Here is a 19,912-nt window from a genome sequence, read left to right on the forward strand (position 1 = left end):
AAGAAATCAAATGTGTAATTTTTAAAATATTATTATTATTCCATTTCTGTTTGGGATTTTAATGAAATATGTAATATGCATACCTAAATTGTAAATATTTTTTTTGATGCTTAAAATGAATTTTTTTATAGCTAAATGATGATTTGTGTAATTTATCCAAAAATAAATATATTTTTCGCAACATTCATAACGCCCCATTAAGTTGGCTGAACTACTATTCCTAACAGTGAATATATGTAAATAGAAATAAAAAAATGAATTTAATATTTTTAGACGAATATTATTCTAAAAACAAATATGGAAATACGAAATAACACTGCATAACATATAAAAGACTTTACGATGTTTTTCTCATTAAAAAGGGATAAATATTAAATATATATACATGAACTTTGATATATGAATTTTAATTTGGTGCAATCGTACACATGAAATTTGAATTATGGTTTATGTATACATGAAATGTTGATTTTGATTCAATTCTACAAATTAAAACAAATGAATACGTAAATTTATTTTCACGTTAGATTAATATAATTATTTATGTATGCAATACATCAATATATAAAACGATGACAATCCAATAATGTTGCTACCGATTTATGAAAATTAAATCATGTCAAAATTTTATAAAATTGCACAAAATTAAATCAAAGTTCATAAGTTTGGATCGAAACTTTTTAACTAAAATGAAAAAAAAAATATATTAGGTGTGCAAGAAACTCAAACTTTTTAATTAATTTTGATATATATTTTTGTTACATGACAATTAATTTTTTATTCTATTGATATTGTTGTTATACCTATATCTTAGAATTAAGAATTATATGAAAATATATAAATATAAAACATGCAATGAATGCACTTTGCATAATTAAGGTGACACTTTTTATTTTTAAAATAGAGCATAAGAGCAGCAATTTGTATAAAATTGTTGAGATTTTTAATTATGTTCCTTCACACATAGAATTTTTAAAAAGAAACCTTTTAGAGCATCATTAATTCTATAATTATTACATATTTCGATTAATATGAACATTATTACCAGTACAGGAGAACGCAGATTCGAGTGCGTTGAAACGCATTATCCTCTTATTTAAGAGTTGGGGAGGGGCTATTGATAGTTCTAAATATTCTGAAAAAAAAACAAATATAATTAGAATTTATAATAAAATTGTTCTAAGAAAAATGAAAAAAAAAACTTTGAAAAGAAACTTGACATGAACTCAAAATAATTTTTTTTTTATTACAATGATATTGAAATAATGTTGGGGTTGTAAATGTTTATAGGTGGAGATTAAGGGCTAGTTTGACAATGCTTTTGAAAAGTGCTTTTGAAAAATTTGAGTGTTTGGTATTGCTGTCAAAAAGTACTTTTGAGAAATAAAATATCCATTTTACACATGATATTATAAAGTAACAAATATGTATTTAAATAATGTTCAAATTAGTTAATATTATGATATTTTAGCAAAAACATAAAAAATAATTTATTATAACTTATTGTTAATATTTTAATATATAATATTAATTTTATATATTTCTAAGTAATTAATATTAATTACTTCTTAAATTTAATTAGAATATATAAACTATATTTGGAAGAAGAAATAGTAATGTAAAAAAAGTAAAATATCAGTCAAAAACACTTTTGGGCTTGAAAAAGCTAAAAATTTCTGCTTTTTCATCTCTGAAAAAACACTTAAAATAAGTTAAAAAATTTTCTACACTCACCTCTATTCTTTGTTACTTTTTAGGAAAAATTATTTTTTAATAAAAAACTCATCTGAGAAATATTGGAGAACACAACCTAACATTTATTAAATTAAAATGACTCAAATTAAACGTTTTTATTATAATGATATTGGTGCAATTTACAAAAAAAAAAAAATTTGAGAACACTCAATTTTAAAAATCTAAAATAAAAAAAAATCAAACAGAATCTAAAATTAAATTAATAATTGTTAAATAATTAATGTTTGGATATGAAATATAGGAAAAATATTATTATTATTATTATTATTATTATTAAATCTGAAAAGTTAAAACATTAATTAATAAATTTGCAATCATGAAAGCAAAGCAGAATATAATGAATTAGAACATGCATAAAGTTCATAAAAAGTTGATGTTGCTAGCTTAAGGATTATTTAATAAATTTGATTAATATACAAAAAGAGCAAGAGAATAATTTTTAAAAAAATAGAACAATTATTTAGATAAGCTTTTAAGGGTTCTTTCATTTTGTATTGCAAAGAATCTCAAACAAAACAATAAAACAAAAGGGAATTAATTGACAAGAAATTTTATTCTATATTCTAATACTGATGGTAAAATACATAGATTTGATTTTTTTTTTCAATGGAAAATTTCATCTAGTTTTGTACTGATTATAAGTACACCAATTGGAACAAGTCAAATAATTGGATTTTATGGTGTTTATTTGGTTGGTTTGTAATTTTTTTTTATTTTATAAACTAAACTGATTGCAAAGAAAATAACATGTAATTAAAATTAAATAAATTGTATTTTTTTAATTTAGTTATTTTTTAATTTTAATAATTTTCAAATACAATGAAATGCTAAAAAAGATTAAATTACACAATGTGTAAATATATAAATGTTGAGGGTTAAATTTTTAGAATCAAGACTATACGGATGTCGAAACTGCCAAAAATAAAACTTACTTGAAGGAAAATAATTAGTAGAAAGTAGGATCGGATCCACAAATTTTGGTATAAATTTTATTCTTTCGACTAAAACAAATAAAATAAAAAAAGGGGGTTTGTTTAAAGAAAACTAAAAATTAAAATTAGAGATTTAGAAAAAAAATAAAGAGAGTAATAATCAAAGTTTTGGGGAAAATCAATGAGATGAAACTTCTAGTCAAAGTAAATTCTTCATTAGATTCATAGGTTTTATCATTGATGGAAAGATAAATTTCAATGTTCTTTTATAAATTGGTCATAGTTACTGACAATTGCCAAGTAATTTAAACTCTTCTTACATTATCAATAATCAAGACAATCATCATTAATTACTTCCTTTATTAACAAACAACCCTATAATAATCGCTTAGAAATTTAATTTATAAATAATCTAAAAACGAAAGAGACTTAATTCTAACCAATAAACGCACAATCAAGATTTATTTAAGTTAAATCGCATGCCCATACTACACAAATTATCATGCAGTTGTCACAATTATTAGAAATCAATCAATTGACTAATTACCTAATTGACAAAGTAATTATTCTAAGTTATTAAATACTAGCCACATATTTAACAAACCTAAACAATTGTAATTAAACCAGAAAACATGCAAATACCAAATAACAAATAATATATTAAGAGCATTTAATTCTCACAAACTTTTGGAATCAAACTTCAAATATTACTTCAACTAGAAAAGAAAAGTTTAGCCATCCATAAGAAAATAAAACCCAAATTGAAGTAAAATTGAAAGTGGAGATAATTCATCTCTTTTCTACGATCCTATATATAGAGTTTATGGGTTTTAAATGATTTCAAATTAGGGTTACAAACTTGATTTAGACTAAAATACTCAAAAAGACAGAAGTAGCATTGCATCTCAGTTTTAAAACAGTGAACAGACCCATAAGGCATAAAAAGTAGCGTCGTGGCTTGGTGAAACGGTGCTACAGTCGAGGCTCGGGGCACTAGATACTGGGTTGGGTTGTAAGGCCACAGCTCGATCGTCCTTGTTTGGGCCTTTTTAAGACACACTCCTTCCATTCACTGTGACTCGCAACACTGCCTTCTAAGTTGATATCCACCTAATTCAAGTTACAAAAACACTCGAAATAATCACTTGTAACCAACTAACATAAAATCAAACTAAAAATAGAGAAAAATAGCAAAGCATGCATAAACAATACTAAATGCAGAAACGAAGCTAAAACACAATATTTCGCTCATGGAACAATAAGAAATAAAGCAACAGGGGTTCGAAATATATAAAATATGAGTGCTTATTGTTGACACAATTTATAAATGTTCAAGGTTAAAGTTGCTATTATGCTGTTATGTAAAATTTAAAAGTTATCACCGTTAGTCAACCGGTGACCAAAAAAGACAAAACTGAATAGTAGAATGATTATTTTGTAATTTTTCACAGTTAAGTGACCCAAAAAAATACTAATAGTTGGGTGACTACTAGAGTAGTTCACCCATTGTTTTAATCAGAACAATGTATTACAAAACATAATGAAGTGATAATTTGAATAGTTTATATTTTCAAACTTAGACTAAATTAAATATCAACAAAACTCACGTGTAAAAAGATTTAAACTGAAATAAATCTAAAAAGATCCACCCCGATTTAAATACAATGAAACTCAAACTTAAACCAACAAAATATCAAAAGCTTGATCTTGTTAGCAAAAATGTAATGCATGTAAATCATTTTTCAAACTTAAAATTTTTAAAATTTTATGCAAATGTATGTAAAACAATTTCATTTTTTTTATAAAACTAATTTAATAATGATAAAAATTTTCGTCGGTGTATTTTTTTCATAAATTCTTAATTGCAAACGAAATTTTGCTGAAGAGGACAAAATTCTCACAAATTTATTTGAAAAAAAAATCATTAAAACAATTACACACCATGTTAATAACATGGTGCCAAACTTTTAGCGACGAGCCGTTCTTCACATGCCCAGGGGAGAATCCTTCATTGTTGCTTGATTTTAAGCAAAGAAATTTTAAAAAAATTATTTAATATATATATACAGTTTTAAATAATTTAAAATATTTAATCATATATTCAATTAAAATTAATAGATAAAAATCAATTATTACAAATTATAAAGGTGATATGATAGAATAACAAATTACAGATCGGAGATAATCTAGATCATCGGGTTAGGTTTAGATAAGATTTTTCATGTCTCTTATTAATCTGAATTAAATTTAAATAATAAAATATTTTAAATTAAATTTAATTGTTAAATATAAAATATTTTTTATACCTTATTAAATTTTGAACAGTGAAATCAACTTTTTGAACTGAATGAGTTTAGGCTTGAAATCTTGTTGGAGCTAGGTTGCGGCCTCGACTCAACTTATTGATAGGTGTATCCATGACTCACACTTCAACGAGATTTAAGTCAAAACAAATTTAAACAAAGAATAGAATCTGAATTTGGACATCAATATGTAAAAATAAAATGGTGATCAAATTTATTACATCAACAGATTTTTATTTAATCGGTCAAACTGTTAACTTAATATTAATTAAATAAAAAAATTATAAGAGGTTAAACCATTGGTTTTTTGTTCCATTCTCGATTTGTTATCAATTTACAATAATTTATTGTATTTCCGATTACACTCCACTAATCAAACTGATCAAAACATGATTTTTCTATTCAACCATCTAATCCAACCATCAAAAGGTTTTTTTTTTTTAATGAAGTTATAACACACAAGAAGATAGTATCTTTATGAGATTATGGAAGATCTTTGAAAAATCTCTGGAGAACAAATGCATTTTTAACTGTTTATTACAAGGTTGGATGATTCACATGAATCCCTTTTAAAGCCAACTTGATTTAATCATTTCTCTCAAATTGGCTTTCAGTGGGGACTAAATTTTGGACCCCCCCTCCCCATTTCCCTTTATAAAAACCAAATATTTCAACTTTTATTATTTTTTAAGTATTTTGCCCTTATTCACATAACTTGATTAATGTAATTAATTTAAAGTAATTATTATTTGGTATTAATGAATTTTTTTAATTTTGCAAATAAGATTAAAAAGTCGTATATGTTTAAAAAAAATTAAATACCAAAATTTCTTATGAAATTCAAAAAATGTGAATTATTAAAGTATTAAATAATCATCCAATTTAAAGAATATTAGAATAACATAAACTTATATCTCATAATTACGTGAATCCGTCAAACATTACAGAATATAATACTTTTTTTTCATTGAATATAATACCTTTAGTATAAAAATGAATAATATTTTATTATTTGCTTCTCTGAAATTTAGGCTACTAATAGTATTAGCAGTATTTTTTTTATTAAAGAAAGTAAAGGTCAGTGTTTATTAAGTAATAACACTTTTATAAGACAATATGTGAAATAAAATTTATAACTAAAATTATTTATATTACGAATTTTTTATTTCGTCAGCTTTTTGGGATTTTCGCGTCTATAATTCCTAGGCATGCATGGGACCAATCTTTTTCATTGAATTCCTGTGTTTCTCACTAAATGTGGACCGCTTTTCATACATACATATTTTTTTTTCAAGTATTAAAACATTAAATTTTCGTCCAAAAAAAACATTAAATTAAAAATCCGTCTTTAAATTAAGTAATCTCCCACATTATTTTCGGGGTTTATGGGAGCGTGGATTTCGTGTGTCATGGATGGCGTGTGGGTTTAGCGTGTCCAAAACCGAAGAGTCGGCGGCAATTCGATTCCTTTTGTGAACCGGCTATCCCCGGTTAAAAGAATACCGCTTAAAACCAAACGGGGTCCCACAACAATGGTTATTTAATTAAATGACGTTGCTGCCCCCCTTTTAATCTTATGTTATTAAGGTTTTATTTTTTCCAAATTAAATTAAGTAATTAACTAACCAGAGAAAGAAGTGCTTTGTTCTTTAAAATATTTCATCAATTGAATTTTGAAAAAATTGATAGAATCAAAATGTTTAAAAAGATGGAGACTTGGGTTTTAAGTATTAAAGATATTATGTTAAATTAAAATAGGCGGATTTTTAAATTTTATCATTTATTTGTGGATTTTAGTTTAGTTAGTTAGTCAGATTGATTTAGTTATCAATTTGTGTTCTAATAATTTGATTATTTGTTCTTGTTATTAATTTGCTTGTACGGTAACAACTTGATTCAACACCAAATAGTTAATTTGACATGTATTTGTACTTATATTTTGATTGTTTTATACTTAGTGAACTTTCAAAAAAAAAGGGTTAAGAAAAAGAGTGGAGATGATTCGGAGGACTTAAATTTTGTGTTTTGAGATGCTTTATGATGCTTAAATTAATAGGGGAAAGAAAAAAACAAGTTGAATATATGTATTTAACAAAGTAATGATAGTATTAGTAAAAACACCTATTAAAATAAATATACCTATCTTGATATTATTTATTGTGTAGGAGTGCATAAAGGATAAATTTATTGAGGCATGTGTTCTTAATATGATAGAATTGTAATTTCAAACTCTTTGTTAATTTTACCTTTTGACTTACGCTCGATTTAAATAGGTTGATAATTACTTGCTTTTTTTAATTTATTTAAATTTAAAATTTTTTTTCTTCGGGTGAAATAATAATTTAACAAATAAATTAAAAAGCTCAAATTAATAACAACATACATGTAAAAACGAATTGATATTTTGCTTATCTCACTCATATAAATTACAAAAACGTGTATATTATAATTTATACACATATATGATTATAATGTTATTAAGCAAAATACTTGATGATGGTGAATCACGTTACCTCTAAAAAACTTTGGGATAAAGTATTTTAATATTCAAATAAATTAATTTTTTTAAATTATAATAAAATTAAAACATGGATAAACGGAAAAAAATAAAAAACCGAACAAATGGAAGCTGATAAGTGGGAGATGTGATACCATTTGACACGTGTCGACGTGGGATGTTTTGATTCTGTTTGATGAGAAGAAAAAACATATAGTTAAATAAACGGAAAGTAGTTTTAGTTTTACTTTTTCGTAACCAATTTTTTCCGTAAGATTTTGCCTAACACGCAACCTATTGCAAATTGTCAAAATTTTCATTCTTTTGCTTTCTTTATTGCACGGAATAATATAAAGTTAATTTTATAAATTTAATATAAATTACAAGTAATAAATATTTAATAATTAAAATAATTTATTTATAATAATATAAATCACAAATATTCAATCAATTGTAACTAAAAAAATTGAAAACTTACAAGAGTTCCGAATGTTAAAAATTATTATTTCTCTATAAGCAATAGAAAGAGCCATTTTAAAAATATATATTTTATATTTGCTATTAAATATTTTTAATGACACGTTGATGCCACGTATCATCTCAAATATTAAATATATAAAATATATATTATATGAAAGGGCTAAAATCGTACAACGGTGGAAAGCTGCAATTTAGCCATCTTTTACTTATTCCAACTCAAAATAAATTTTATTTATTTTTCGATTAAATATTATTTTGTTCGAATTATGGTTAACATAACAACACATATTATACCTAAAACAGATAAATTTAGCTAATAATTATAAATTATATAAATAACTTTTTCTAAAATTTTTATAATTATATTTTTATACCTTGTCTCTAAATCAAATTGATAATACGGCTAATTTTATTAAATTTTATTTTTAAGTAATTTTATATTTTGTCAACCAAATAAAAATACCAACTTTCAATCTAATGAATCGAATAAGATAATATGAATATACTCAGTAATAATCTTACATTTCGATAATCCCATTACGAAATAGTGTTATATTACATGAATTAAACGACCAAAGTTATTGATTGAATTGGTATCACATGTAAAGTGAAGTTTTACAATAATATTTATATCTTTCAATAATTTTAGATATTTTAAGAATTGAATAGATTAAACTTTTATGTTTAGAGGAAATTCAAAAGAAATTACAATTTGAATGAGTGGTCAAATTGTAAATTTTAAGAAAATGGATGAAGGGGTTAAATAAAATTTTTTAATATCCTTTGGATGCAATTCTTTCCCGTTTATTTTGATATTTTACTATATTTAAGGTTGCCAACTGCCTCTCCCAACTTAAGTGTCGTGTAATATAGTATACTTTAAAGATAATTAATTATAAATTATTATTTGATATATATATATTGTTATTTTTAAAATATTAATCAAGATCATGTTTGTAAACTTTAAAAACTCCAGTATATATTAAAGAATCTTGGGGTTGACCCTCCTATTATTAGATGTAATACTTTAAAACAAAACAAAATTGTAAAGATTTAATATTATCATCATGCAAATCTTAATAATAAGTTGGTTAACTATTCCCCCCCCCCCGCTTATTTAATATAAATTAAAAATTATATATTTTCTTTTCATCCCACTAAATAGTTTTTAGTTTAATTTTTTGTATGTTAAAAAATTATTATAGATAAAAAATATATCACCAAACTTTCAATGAAATAGTTTTAAATATTTTTATAAAATTTAATTAATTAAAATATTTTAAAAATTAAGGTGGAAGGTAAAAAAAGTTTGACAGAAAACAGTGACGAATGTAGAATTTTTTTAATAAGGGCTGAAATTTAATTATAAGTTTTTTATAGGTCAAAATATAAATATATTATGCATTATTATTTTTTAAATTTTAAGGGGATAAAATATAATTTTATAGGTATTGTATTTATAAAATAACTAAATTTTAAAAACTCCTATCTGCCCCTCAAATTCAACTCGGCTAGAAAGATAGTAAACCATGACATTATTATAGAAGAAAAAAGAATATTAAGTCAGACTAAAATTATGAATTCGATTATAAAATTCAATAATTTTCGACTTAAAAAAATAATCAATTAATGTAAAATGGAATCGGTTAAATCGATTTTAAGGGAATTTTTGTTCACATATGAAATTCTAGTGTTTGACTACTATTTTGATCGGTCCAATTTTGGTTCACTGACGGGTGGCCAAGTAAAATCCAAATTACTTGTTCTAGTGCGAAAACGGTCATTTTCACACCAAATATCTTGTCAAATTCGGTTAAATTACAGCCGTTTACCAACTTTACTTTAATTTAAAGAAAATAAAAATAAAAACCATAATGACTTTCGTATTCAAACCATGCTTGTGTTATTTTAACGAATGAATAAATATTATGCACTCAAAATAATCATATAGAAAACGAGTAGAATAGCTGTTTCTTAGCTGAAGCTTTAATAAATTCTGTTTTTGGTTTTAATGCATAAAATATTTAAATTATAAAATTATATAATTTTTTAGGTGTCGAAAAAGATTATTTTAAGGTCGGGGCTAAACCTTTTAATGGATTTTGAAATTCTCTGCCCGAAACGAACACGTGTCGGTAAGAATGTAAGAGAATCAACCGGGAATCGTCGGTTAAGGTTAGGACAAACCGAGGTACTGGAATTTCGAATCAGCGAAACAAGCCACGAGAAGTTTACAAATTCACGGGGCGGTTACCATGAGTTCCATCAAAGCTCAACCTCATTGCTCCACGTAGTCCATAAATCGCTTTCGTTGTTGTTCTGGATTGCATTTCTTGGGTTATTGTCGCTCGCCTTTTTAAACAGTTGGTAACTGTCCTGTCAGGTGATCAAATTCCCAACCAAACACCCTTTCCCCCTATTTGAATTTCTCACAATTTGAAATTCAAGTCCGACGATCACTTTGCTCATCGCGTGGTAACCACTTTCCTTTGTTTTTTAATTGCGTTCTCATTTGCGTGTGGTCAACGCTCGGGTAAGACAAGTGGTGCTTGTTTCAAACTGCTGGCCAAAGAACCTATATCCAATGTAAAATAAGAGTTGGTCTTATGGTTTTAATTTTGAAAAAATAATATTTAATCACCGCACGCTGCCAAATCACGAAGAAATTAACGGCCATGATCTAATCCTTGTATTTGATCAAGTCTGTTCACATTAATTTAAATAGAAAACCGAAAACCACTAAAAAAAAAACCAGATGGATTTTGGAAAGTCTCTCTCTCTCTTCATTAACCTTTTCTCCGTTACATTCAGGTAATCATTTATTCGCCATTAGCGAAACTCTCTCTTTCGCTTTTGTCATGCGTTTCTTAGGAAGTTTGATTCTTTGAACCCTCTGCTTCTTTTTTTTTTCTTTTTAAACTGTTTACCTGAAGAGAGAGTGGGAGGTGAAATGGCGTCGGGATTCTCTGGGGGTGGCCCAGATTTTTACGGTGGGTTAGCCGGTAGATCGGTGGGTAACACTGGTACCATCAACAACAACCAAACGACGGCACCGTACCGGACACAGGTCCCCGGAATGTTCATGGACACGTCGTCTCAGATCGTGAACCGAGCAACGCCTGGTTTCATCGGGAAGCGAACACTAGCGGATTTTCAAACGCAACAAGCACTAAACAATAATTCCGGTCGTCTTTTTCTCCGTTCGGTTAAGCCCAGAACTTACCAGCATACTTCTCCGATTTCTCCGTTATCTCCAATCGATTTACCGTTCAACTTGTCGCCTGATGTTATGAGTAATTTCTCGTCTCCTTCTTCTTGCATGTCGCAGCGGTATGGTTTGCCGCTTTTACAGCAACTGAGGCCGCAACAGGTTCCTCTTGGTATCAACACCGGGGCTACAATCCAGGCCGTGAGCACTGGGTTATCAGGTGGTCCGTACATGAACCAGGTTTCGACGCGGGTTGTTCAGCCGCACGACCCGGAAAAGAAAATGATGAATCAACTTCAAGATCTGGAGAAACAGCTGTTGGACGACGATAACGACGAAGGAGACGCTGTTTCTGATATTACCAATATCAACAGTGAGTGGTCTGAAACGATACAAAACTTGATCGGTTCAACCGGCAGCCCTAACAACCCGATTGCCCCATCACCTACATCAACCACTTCATCGTGCTCGTCCACGTCATCGACGGCTTCTCCAGCTTCACCTTGTTCAAAGCAGACAATATTGGATGCCGCAGCCGCTATTTCCGAGGGCAAAAACGACGTCGTTAACGAGATCCTGACCCGATTAGCTCAAGCTGCTAACTCAAAAGGTAGCTCAGAACAGAGGTTGATGGAGTGCATGCTATCAGCTCTTAAATCGAGGGTTAACTCGGTTGAAAACCCACCACCGGTGGCCGAGTTGTTCAGCAAAGAACACGCTGCTTCAACTCAGTTGCTTTATGATCTGTCTCCTTGTTTTAAACTTGGGTTCTTGGCTGCTAATCAGGCTATCCTGGATGCCACTTTAGACAAACCAAGCTATAATAAGTTTCATGTTGTTGATTTTGATTTTGGGTTAGGGGGGCAGTACATGAATCTTCTCCACGCGCTTTCTGAGCGTGGGAATGGGAAGCCTGCAACAGTAAAGATCACTGCCATTGCTGATAACGGTGGAGATGAAAGGTTGAAGACGGTTGGCGATAGGTTGAGTCAATTTGCAGAAAGTTACGGAGTGAGTTTGAAATTTAATGTGATATCCGGACTCAAACTCAGCGATCTGAGTCGCGACTCACTGGGTATTGAACAAGACGAACCATTGGCCGTTAATTTCGCGTTCAAGCTTTACCGGATGCCGGACGAAAGCGTCTCCATCGAGAATCCAAGAGACGAGCTCTTGCGCCGCGTGAAAGGATTAGCACCGCGCGTGCTGACATTAGTGGAACAAGAAATGAACACGAATACGGCGCCGTTCGCGTCAAGGGTGGGAGAAGCATGCGGATATTACGGAGCTTTATTCGACTCGGTTGAGTCGACCGTGTTGAGGGATAACCCGGACCGAGCGAAGCTAGAGGAAGGGCTGTTACGCAAAATCGCCAACTCAGTTGCTTGTGAAGGTAGGGACCGCGTTGAAAGATGCGAGGTTTTCGGGAAGTGGCGGGCCCGGATGAGCATGGCGGGGTTCGAGTTAAAGCCACTGAGCCAAACCGTTGCCGAAACGATGCGCGCCAAACTCAACTCAGGCAACCGAGTCAACCCAGGATTCACCGTTAAAGAAGAAAACGGAGGTGTTAACTTCGGTTGGCTGGGCCGAACACTCACTGTCGCATCTGCTTGGCGTTAAACTTGGCTTTCCCTCATTTCTCTCTCTAATAATAAAATTATTATATTATTATTAATTGTTATTATATTTTTAACGTTTTCCTTAGAAGAAAAAGAATATGAAAAAGCGAGAGAAAAAAAAATCCCACCAAACCCAAATAATAAAAAGGAGTGTTTGGATTGGAAGAAATTTCTGCGTCTCATTAATGGTTTTTTTTTTTTTACATTTTTGTGTGTGAAATGAAGTGTTCGGTATAATGCTGACTTGTGGATATGGCATGATTTGTGGTTTGCTCTCTCGTTATATAATTACCAACAATTCATGGATTTTATTTTCTGGATTTTTATCATTATTATTTTCGCATTTTTTATGCTTAGTTAAATTAATTCTAGCTGTTTGAATGTTACGTGTTGGAATCTAATTGGAGCTTCCTTGTAAACCACATAATACTTTCTTAACAATGTAATTCTGGTTGCCAACTGTTTTTTATTAAAAATTTCAAATTGGTTTTTTTCTTTAAATTATGGTTATCATTTGGTTTTATAGCAAAACGTACTGTAGAGAGGTTTCTATTTCATTTTATCTTATCTATTTAAAAATTAAGTAAATTAATTATTTTGTTAAATGTTAAAAGTGTCATTTACTTTAATCTATGTACATGTGTCACTATTTGATTAATCTGTCAACTAATAAGTTTTGAATAGTATAAATGAATGAATTTTTTAATCAAAATGACCAATTTGCTATTTCATTTGACGTATATAAATTAATTTATCCATTTTTTGGTAGAGAAAACAAAATGTAATTCGACCTTTAATATATGAACATCTATGATACTTTAACTAGCAACGATTCGGATTTAACTTTTTTTCCTTTTTTGTAATTTGAAACATTTTATTATCTTTACTTTTCAAGACATTAAATATTAAAATTTAAAAAGTTTTACATATATATATGTTCGAGTAATTAAATCATAAAATTAAATTAATCAACACTTTCTTAGTAAAATTTTGTAACATGTGTTATTAATTTTTGTTCTAAGTTGCTCGAACAATACAGATAGGGTTTTTTTCAAAAAAATACAATTAGGATGTTTTATTTTTAAATTATTATTTAAAAATATATGACCACTTAATCCCACTTATGAAATAAAAGAAATTATCACTATAGTACGAAATAGTTATTATATATTGTGTTTTATAAGATTATATATTGCATTTTAAAAATAATAATATTTTAATCGATTGAGTTTCAATTCGATTGACATGGGCATTATTGTTAATGCAGGAGGACGTGGATTCGAGTGCGTTGAAACATATTATCTTTCTATTTATAGGTTGAGAGAGATTATGGATAATTTTAAGTATAATTCTAAGCATTATATCAAAAAGAACTGATATAATCAAAATTTATAATAAATAATAATAATGTTTTATAACCTTGTTTGATACACATAATAAATACACCTATCTACTATCGTAATAAAAAAGGAATGATGGAAACAAGCAATAGGAAAAGAGAATAATAACTTTCCGTTTTTCAAATAAATAGTTTTCAACAATTTTTAAAGCCATTTGCCACTTCTCTGGTCTCACTATTTATGAAGATAGATTTTTTTTTTGTGGAATGGGTATTTTTACTGAAAAAATAATAATTATTTGCTTATTCCAATTTTATTCCATTATATTTGTTCCTTAAAAAAAAAGGTTCACTGAAATTTGAAAGGTGAATCTCACTATTTTTTTTTATGTACAAATTGATAAATGATATTGCTTTCATAGGAATTATCAAAGTATCCTAAAGATTATCATTGGCAAAATAAGTATTTATTTATTTTATTTATTTAAGATTTTGGGTTTGCTTTGGTCATTGTCTGCTTCACATACATTGGTCATGATTAGTTCATCTCTACATTGGGCACTTATAATACTCTCAAATTAGTTACAAATATGTAACTCATATATTATCATTTAGTATATTCTTAAAGCAAAAAAATTGCAAAAGTTTAAAATAATGACTTGTCTCTTGTAACATATTGAAATTTTAAATAATAAACAAATTAAACCCATCATCATTTTAATCCTATTTATTTTCACTGACAAATTATATTATAATAATCAATAATGTATTATTGAGTGTGGGTTGGCATTTATTTATAAGAAGATATTTGATACACCGATAATATATATGTCTCATGCATCATCCGTTAATAATAAGATGATATATATTTTTTAAACATAAATAAACACAAAAAAACATAAAATCTAAAATCAACTCCTAAGGGAGTCATAGGAGTTAATAGAGGTATTTTAGATAGTACAAAAAATCAATAGGCATAATTTAGACATTGGTACTTAATAAAAACTATTTAAAAATAATAAAAAAGTTAATTAGTTTATCTATAAATTTTAAATATTTTTATTATATTTTAGTTATTTTATTTATTATTTAATTTATAGATAAATATATATTTTTTGAATTATGTATAGGCCATATTGGTCATATAATGCAAGCAAAAAATAATAATTTATTTTAATTTTAATTTTTTTATGTATAAATAAATCTATTTGTATATGATTAAAATTTTTAATTTTTTAATTAATTATGTACAAGAGAAAGAAAAAAAATCAAGATCATTTTGATTTAAAACTAATTAGGTTTATATTTTATGACTTTAAACTTCATACAAGTTACATACGATTTATATGTATTAATATTGTTGTTATATTTTAATTAATATTATGTTTTATTTAGTTTTTTATTGTTTGGAAGTTACTTTTTGTAACTTTTTAATTTCATAGAAGTTACAAACAATCAATTATATATATATAAGCACATACATACATGTAACTATTCTTCGAGTTCCTTTTTAGTGATAATTTTATTTCACTTTTGATCATTCATTGTTCTTTCATTTTAATTTTTATTATATTTTTTATTTGTTTTTGTGTATAAATAAATCTATTTTTAAAATTTTAAATTAGTAAGGATAAAATTATATTTTTCCTCCCTAAAAATAATAAAAATTCGATTTAATCATCTAAAAATTATAAAGAAATAAACTATTAAAATGATGAAATTACATTTTTACTATCATAAAAATTATAATTTAATTTTGATTCCCTAAATTTTTTTTCTATCTTTGCTATTGATGAATCATTTATTTATTTCAGTTTTTATTATTACATGAATGTTGAAAAAAGAAATAATTTGCTTTTATGAACATCGGTTGCACCCATAACTGCTTCCATTTAACGTAGAATTTAAAAAAAATAGTGAATTATTTATGATCGTAATTTTATATAATATTGAAGTATAGATATAATACTAGAATATTATTCTATATATAATATTATATTAAAATTATTAAAATTATAAAACTAATATATGCAATACTTCAAGGGATAAGATACTTTCATTACTAAAATACTCTTTTATATATAAAATAAATTATATTATTATAAATGTATTTTTATTTTTATATTTTTATTTAAAATAATCAAAAATTCGATTTGAACTCCATGACACGATATGTAATTTAAAAATTTAATTTTCTCACTTAAATGAATCAAAATTTTACTTAATTTTATATAAATTTTCAATAAATATATTTATTACACCTGCATTATATACACACACCATAATTTAATATATATTCTTTAAAAAATTGTCATTCATAATTCATAACAAGTAGAAGCAAAATTCGCGAGGTGAAATTTGATTTTTACCGTTTGATTTAAGATTTATACAAGAATTTAGTATAACAAAAAAATTACACCCAACTTTCGTAAAAATAATTATAATAAAGTTTCGTAAAAAGGTTTCTTGCCACTTATAATTGAAAATAAAATATTAAATGATTAGACAAGCTAAGTTAGAAGGTGCTTAGGTATAACCACCTTTTTTAACTTTAACTTTAGCTTACAACCCCAACCGACGTTGCCAAAAAAATTGAAAATGATATTTTATTTATCACTATTCTATCTTTTATTTTATTTTACTGTTTATGAAAAAATATTTTTTTTAAAGTTTGCTATTCTTCTTTCTCCAAAATTGAATTAAAATTTTCATTTTACAAGCATAATATATCTTGTTATTCCATCAAATATTTATTTAATATTAAAAAAAGTAATAATATTGCGGGAGTTTTTCGGCCAAAAATAATATGGTAGTTTATTATGGTTTTAATTCGTATATATACATTAGATTATGACATACTTATGGGAGTGAAAATATAAAAAAAAACATTTTAAATATATATAAATTAAAGAGATTTCGATTGAAACGGTTAAGTAAAAGATTTGAAAACAATTCAGATATTTTTATATAAAAAAGTAAAGATATTATCATATTAATTTTTATTATTTTGTAAAAATAATAGGTTTTAGTAATTTTTTAATTGAATTAGTGTCTATTCGACTTGAAATTATATATATAAATTTTTTAAATTTAAATCAAAGATAAAAAAAGTCTAAATAGAAAAACATGGAAAACCAATCATTTATTTATTTTGAGTGGTAAATTTGACGTATTGCCCATTATGAATCCACCCAAAAAAAAAATCTATTATGCTTTATTTATTTACTTTTTTTTGGGGAAAAAATAAATAATACAAAGCATAAAGTAAACACATAAGCCTCGGTGTTACAAAAATAATGGTTTCCTTAATTTTGAAGCCATAAGCATCTTTCTTTCTTTGCGTTTAAAGGAAACTATTGTTTCACGTTTCAATATTTTTATCAAATAAATAACAATTAAAAAAAATAGGATGCAACATTCTAAATGGGACTCACAATTTCGTAAAAAAGACATAATGATGATGCTATTTTTCCAAACGATTTAAAATGTTATATATTTTTCACATAATTTAATTAATTCTTCATTTAATCAAATTAAATTAATAGATAGTTGGAAATTTTTATATTATTAAAACCGAAATTTATTTGATTAACTTATTTTATCTAATCAAAATTAAATTTATTAAAATAATTTGATTAAAAATCGAATTTTATTTTTCAATTAAGGCTCTCTATATTACTTGGAAAATACCACTTTCCAACACTGCCAAGAGGAATCAATTGAATTTTATCATTTTAAAATTAAAAAATTAGTATTTACTGAATTTAATCCTTGTAATTTATGAAAACTGATAAATTAATCTGGCTTTAGATAAATTCATAATTTTAGATTGCTGCTTTTTGCTAATTTGTAACATTTAAATAAGTGAACTGTTAATTTTTACCAATGTCTTGTAATTTATTTTCATATTTGAGATTTAATAATAAAATTTAATAGTGTTATTTAATTCGACTAATTTCTCAGTTTATATAATGTACAAAATTAGAGAGATAAAAAAAATTAGAGGGATGATTTTTTTAATAAAAATAGATGGATAAAATTCACATTTATATTGTTTAGATATTTATTTTCTCTTTTTTTTTTGTCTTGTTTGTCGTTCATCTTCATGTAAAGTTTTAAAGTAATTATAACAAATGGTAAAAATATTATTGAGGTTCTTATATTAGGAATCAAATTTTATTTTATCTTCTCTATTAAAAATTGGTAAATTAATCCCTATACATTAATCAAAGAGTAAACTGATCCTTTTGGTAAAATTTCCATCAATTTTTATTATTAAAAACTTATCTCTATACGTTAGCATCAGGTACACGTGGTACGCCACATGTAACTATTACACTAATTTTCAATAGTAAAAATAGATGAACTTTTTAATAGAAATGACCAATTTGCTTTTAATCTAATCTACGAAAACTCATTTTATTATATTTTCAAGTAAAAATGATAAAATGTAATTTGATTCTTAGTACAAAAACTTCCATGGTAATTTTACGAAAGTGGGCAAATTTCCAACATGCATTTTCTTCAAAGCCTATAAAAAATATGAATGTAAAAATACCAATTAATCTATAATCAAATAACAAATTGTAGCTTAAAATTTTTTTTGACCATCTTACAACAAATTACGTGTTCATGTAAAAGTATGTTTGGATCCCCATTAAAAATACATTACAAGTTTTCTAAGAACCATTGTTCCAAAGCCAATGCCTAAAAAAGTTGCAGTGGCGATTCCAAAAGTGCCTGCTAGAATCCCTGGGACAACCAAAGATCCCCATCCTTTGGCTGTGGCCATCCCACACGCAGTCGTCGGGCTGCCGATGTTGGCATTCGAGCCAAAAGCAACAACTTCAAATCAAACCGAGTAGCTTTCCGAGTCTGAGCATCACTGCAAGATGTACAGACACTTGAATCACGGCCAACAAGAAAATACTCGGTGCCGTTTTGATAACATTCTGCACGCTCCCATTGGCACCCACCACGCCGAAAAATAACTGCCATGAACAACAACGCATGATGTACAACTAATTCCGATACCCTGTATATATGAAAATATCGGAAAAGAATTGAATATACTTGTGTCAAACACATAAGCCCGAACCTGCATGAGCTAGTATTGCAACAATAGCTATTACTCCAGGAAGGATGCCCCCTTCAATGTTTTATAAATTCGTAGCGTACAAGTCCGCTTTCCATATCGAAAATGATATGCCAAGAGCCATAGCAGACCGGAGTGCGGGGATTTTGCTCTCTGTTTTAGTATCCGAATTCCTTTCGATGTATTAACATTTCGGCTGTTACATTTTACATTTTGGACTAACTTATTGCTTGGGTTGGACTCGGATATGCATGTTTGCGTTTGGGGCAATAAGTTTAAAATTATTATTTAATATATTTATAATATATTATATTCGGGTTAGGTTTAGATTTAAAAAATTTGCTCAAAGCCAGGCCCAACTAAAAAAATGTGTCATAAATTTTGTCCAAACCTATTTTTTATTTAGACTTTTTCATATTGTGGATTAACCTTTCAGTTAAGACCAGTGACTTGACTCACAAATATGTCTAAAATAAACTAATCATTTATTTTTTTAGTGGTAAATTTGACTCTTTCACCTATAATATTTTATAATACTTTTTAAGTTTACAAGTAGAATTATTTAAAAATGATGTTCGATACACAATTATTGGAATTAATAGATAATTAAAATTTTCTATTAATTCAATCAGAATTTATTTGATTTATTTATTAATCGAATTTAGATTTATTAAAATAATTCGA

At 26.9% G+C, this 19,912-nt stretch overlaps 1 protein-coding gene across 1 annotated transcript; it reads left to right on the forward strand.

Moving 5' to 3' along the window:
- Positions 1-10,653: 10,653 nt before the first annotated feature.
- Positions 10,654-13,105, forward strand: LOC121223602 (scarecrow-like protein 8). Its single transcript, XM_041105406.1, has one exon. It carries the CDS (start codon positions 10,918-10,920, stop codon positions 12,793-12,795), a length of 1,878 nt encoding a protein of 625 aa, XP_040961340.1. The 5' UTR covers positions 10,654-10,917; the 3' UTR covers positions 12,796-13,105.
- The last annotated feature ends 6,807 nt before the right edge of the window (positions 13,106-19,912 follow it).

This window comes from Gossypium hirsutum, chromosome D11, assembly GCF_007990345.1.
Source record: "Gossypium hirsutum isolate 1008001.06 chromosome D11, Gossypium_hirsutum_v2.1, whole genome shotgun sequence".
NCBI classification, from domain to species: Eukaryota; Viridiplantae; Streptophyta; class Magnoliopsida; order Malvales; family Malvaceae; genus Gossypium; species Gossypium hirsutum.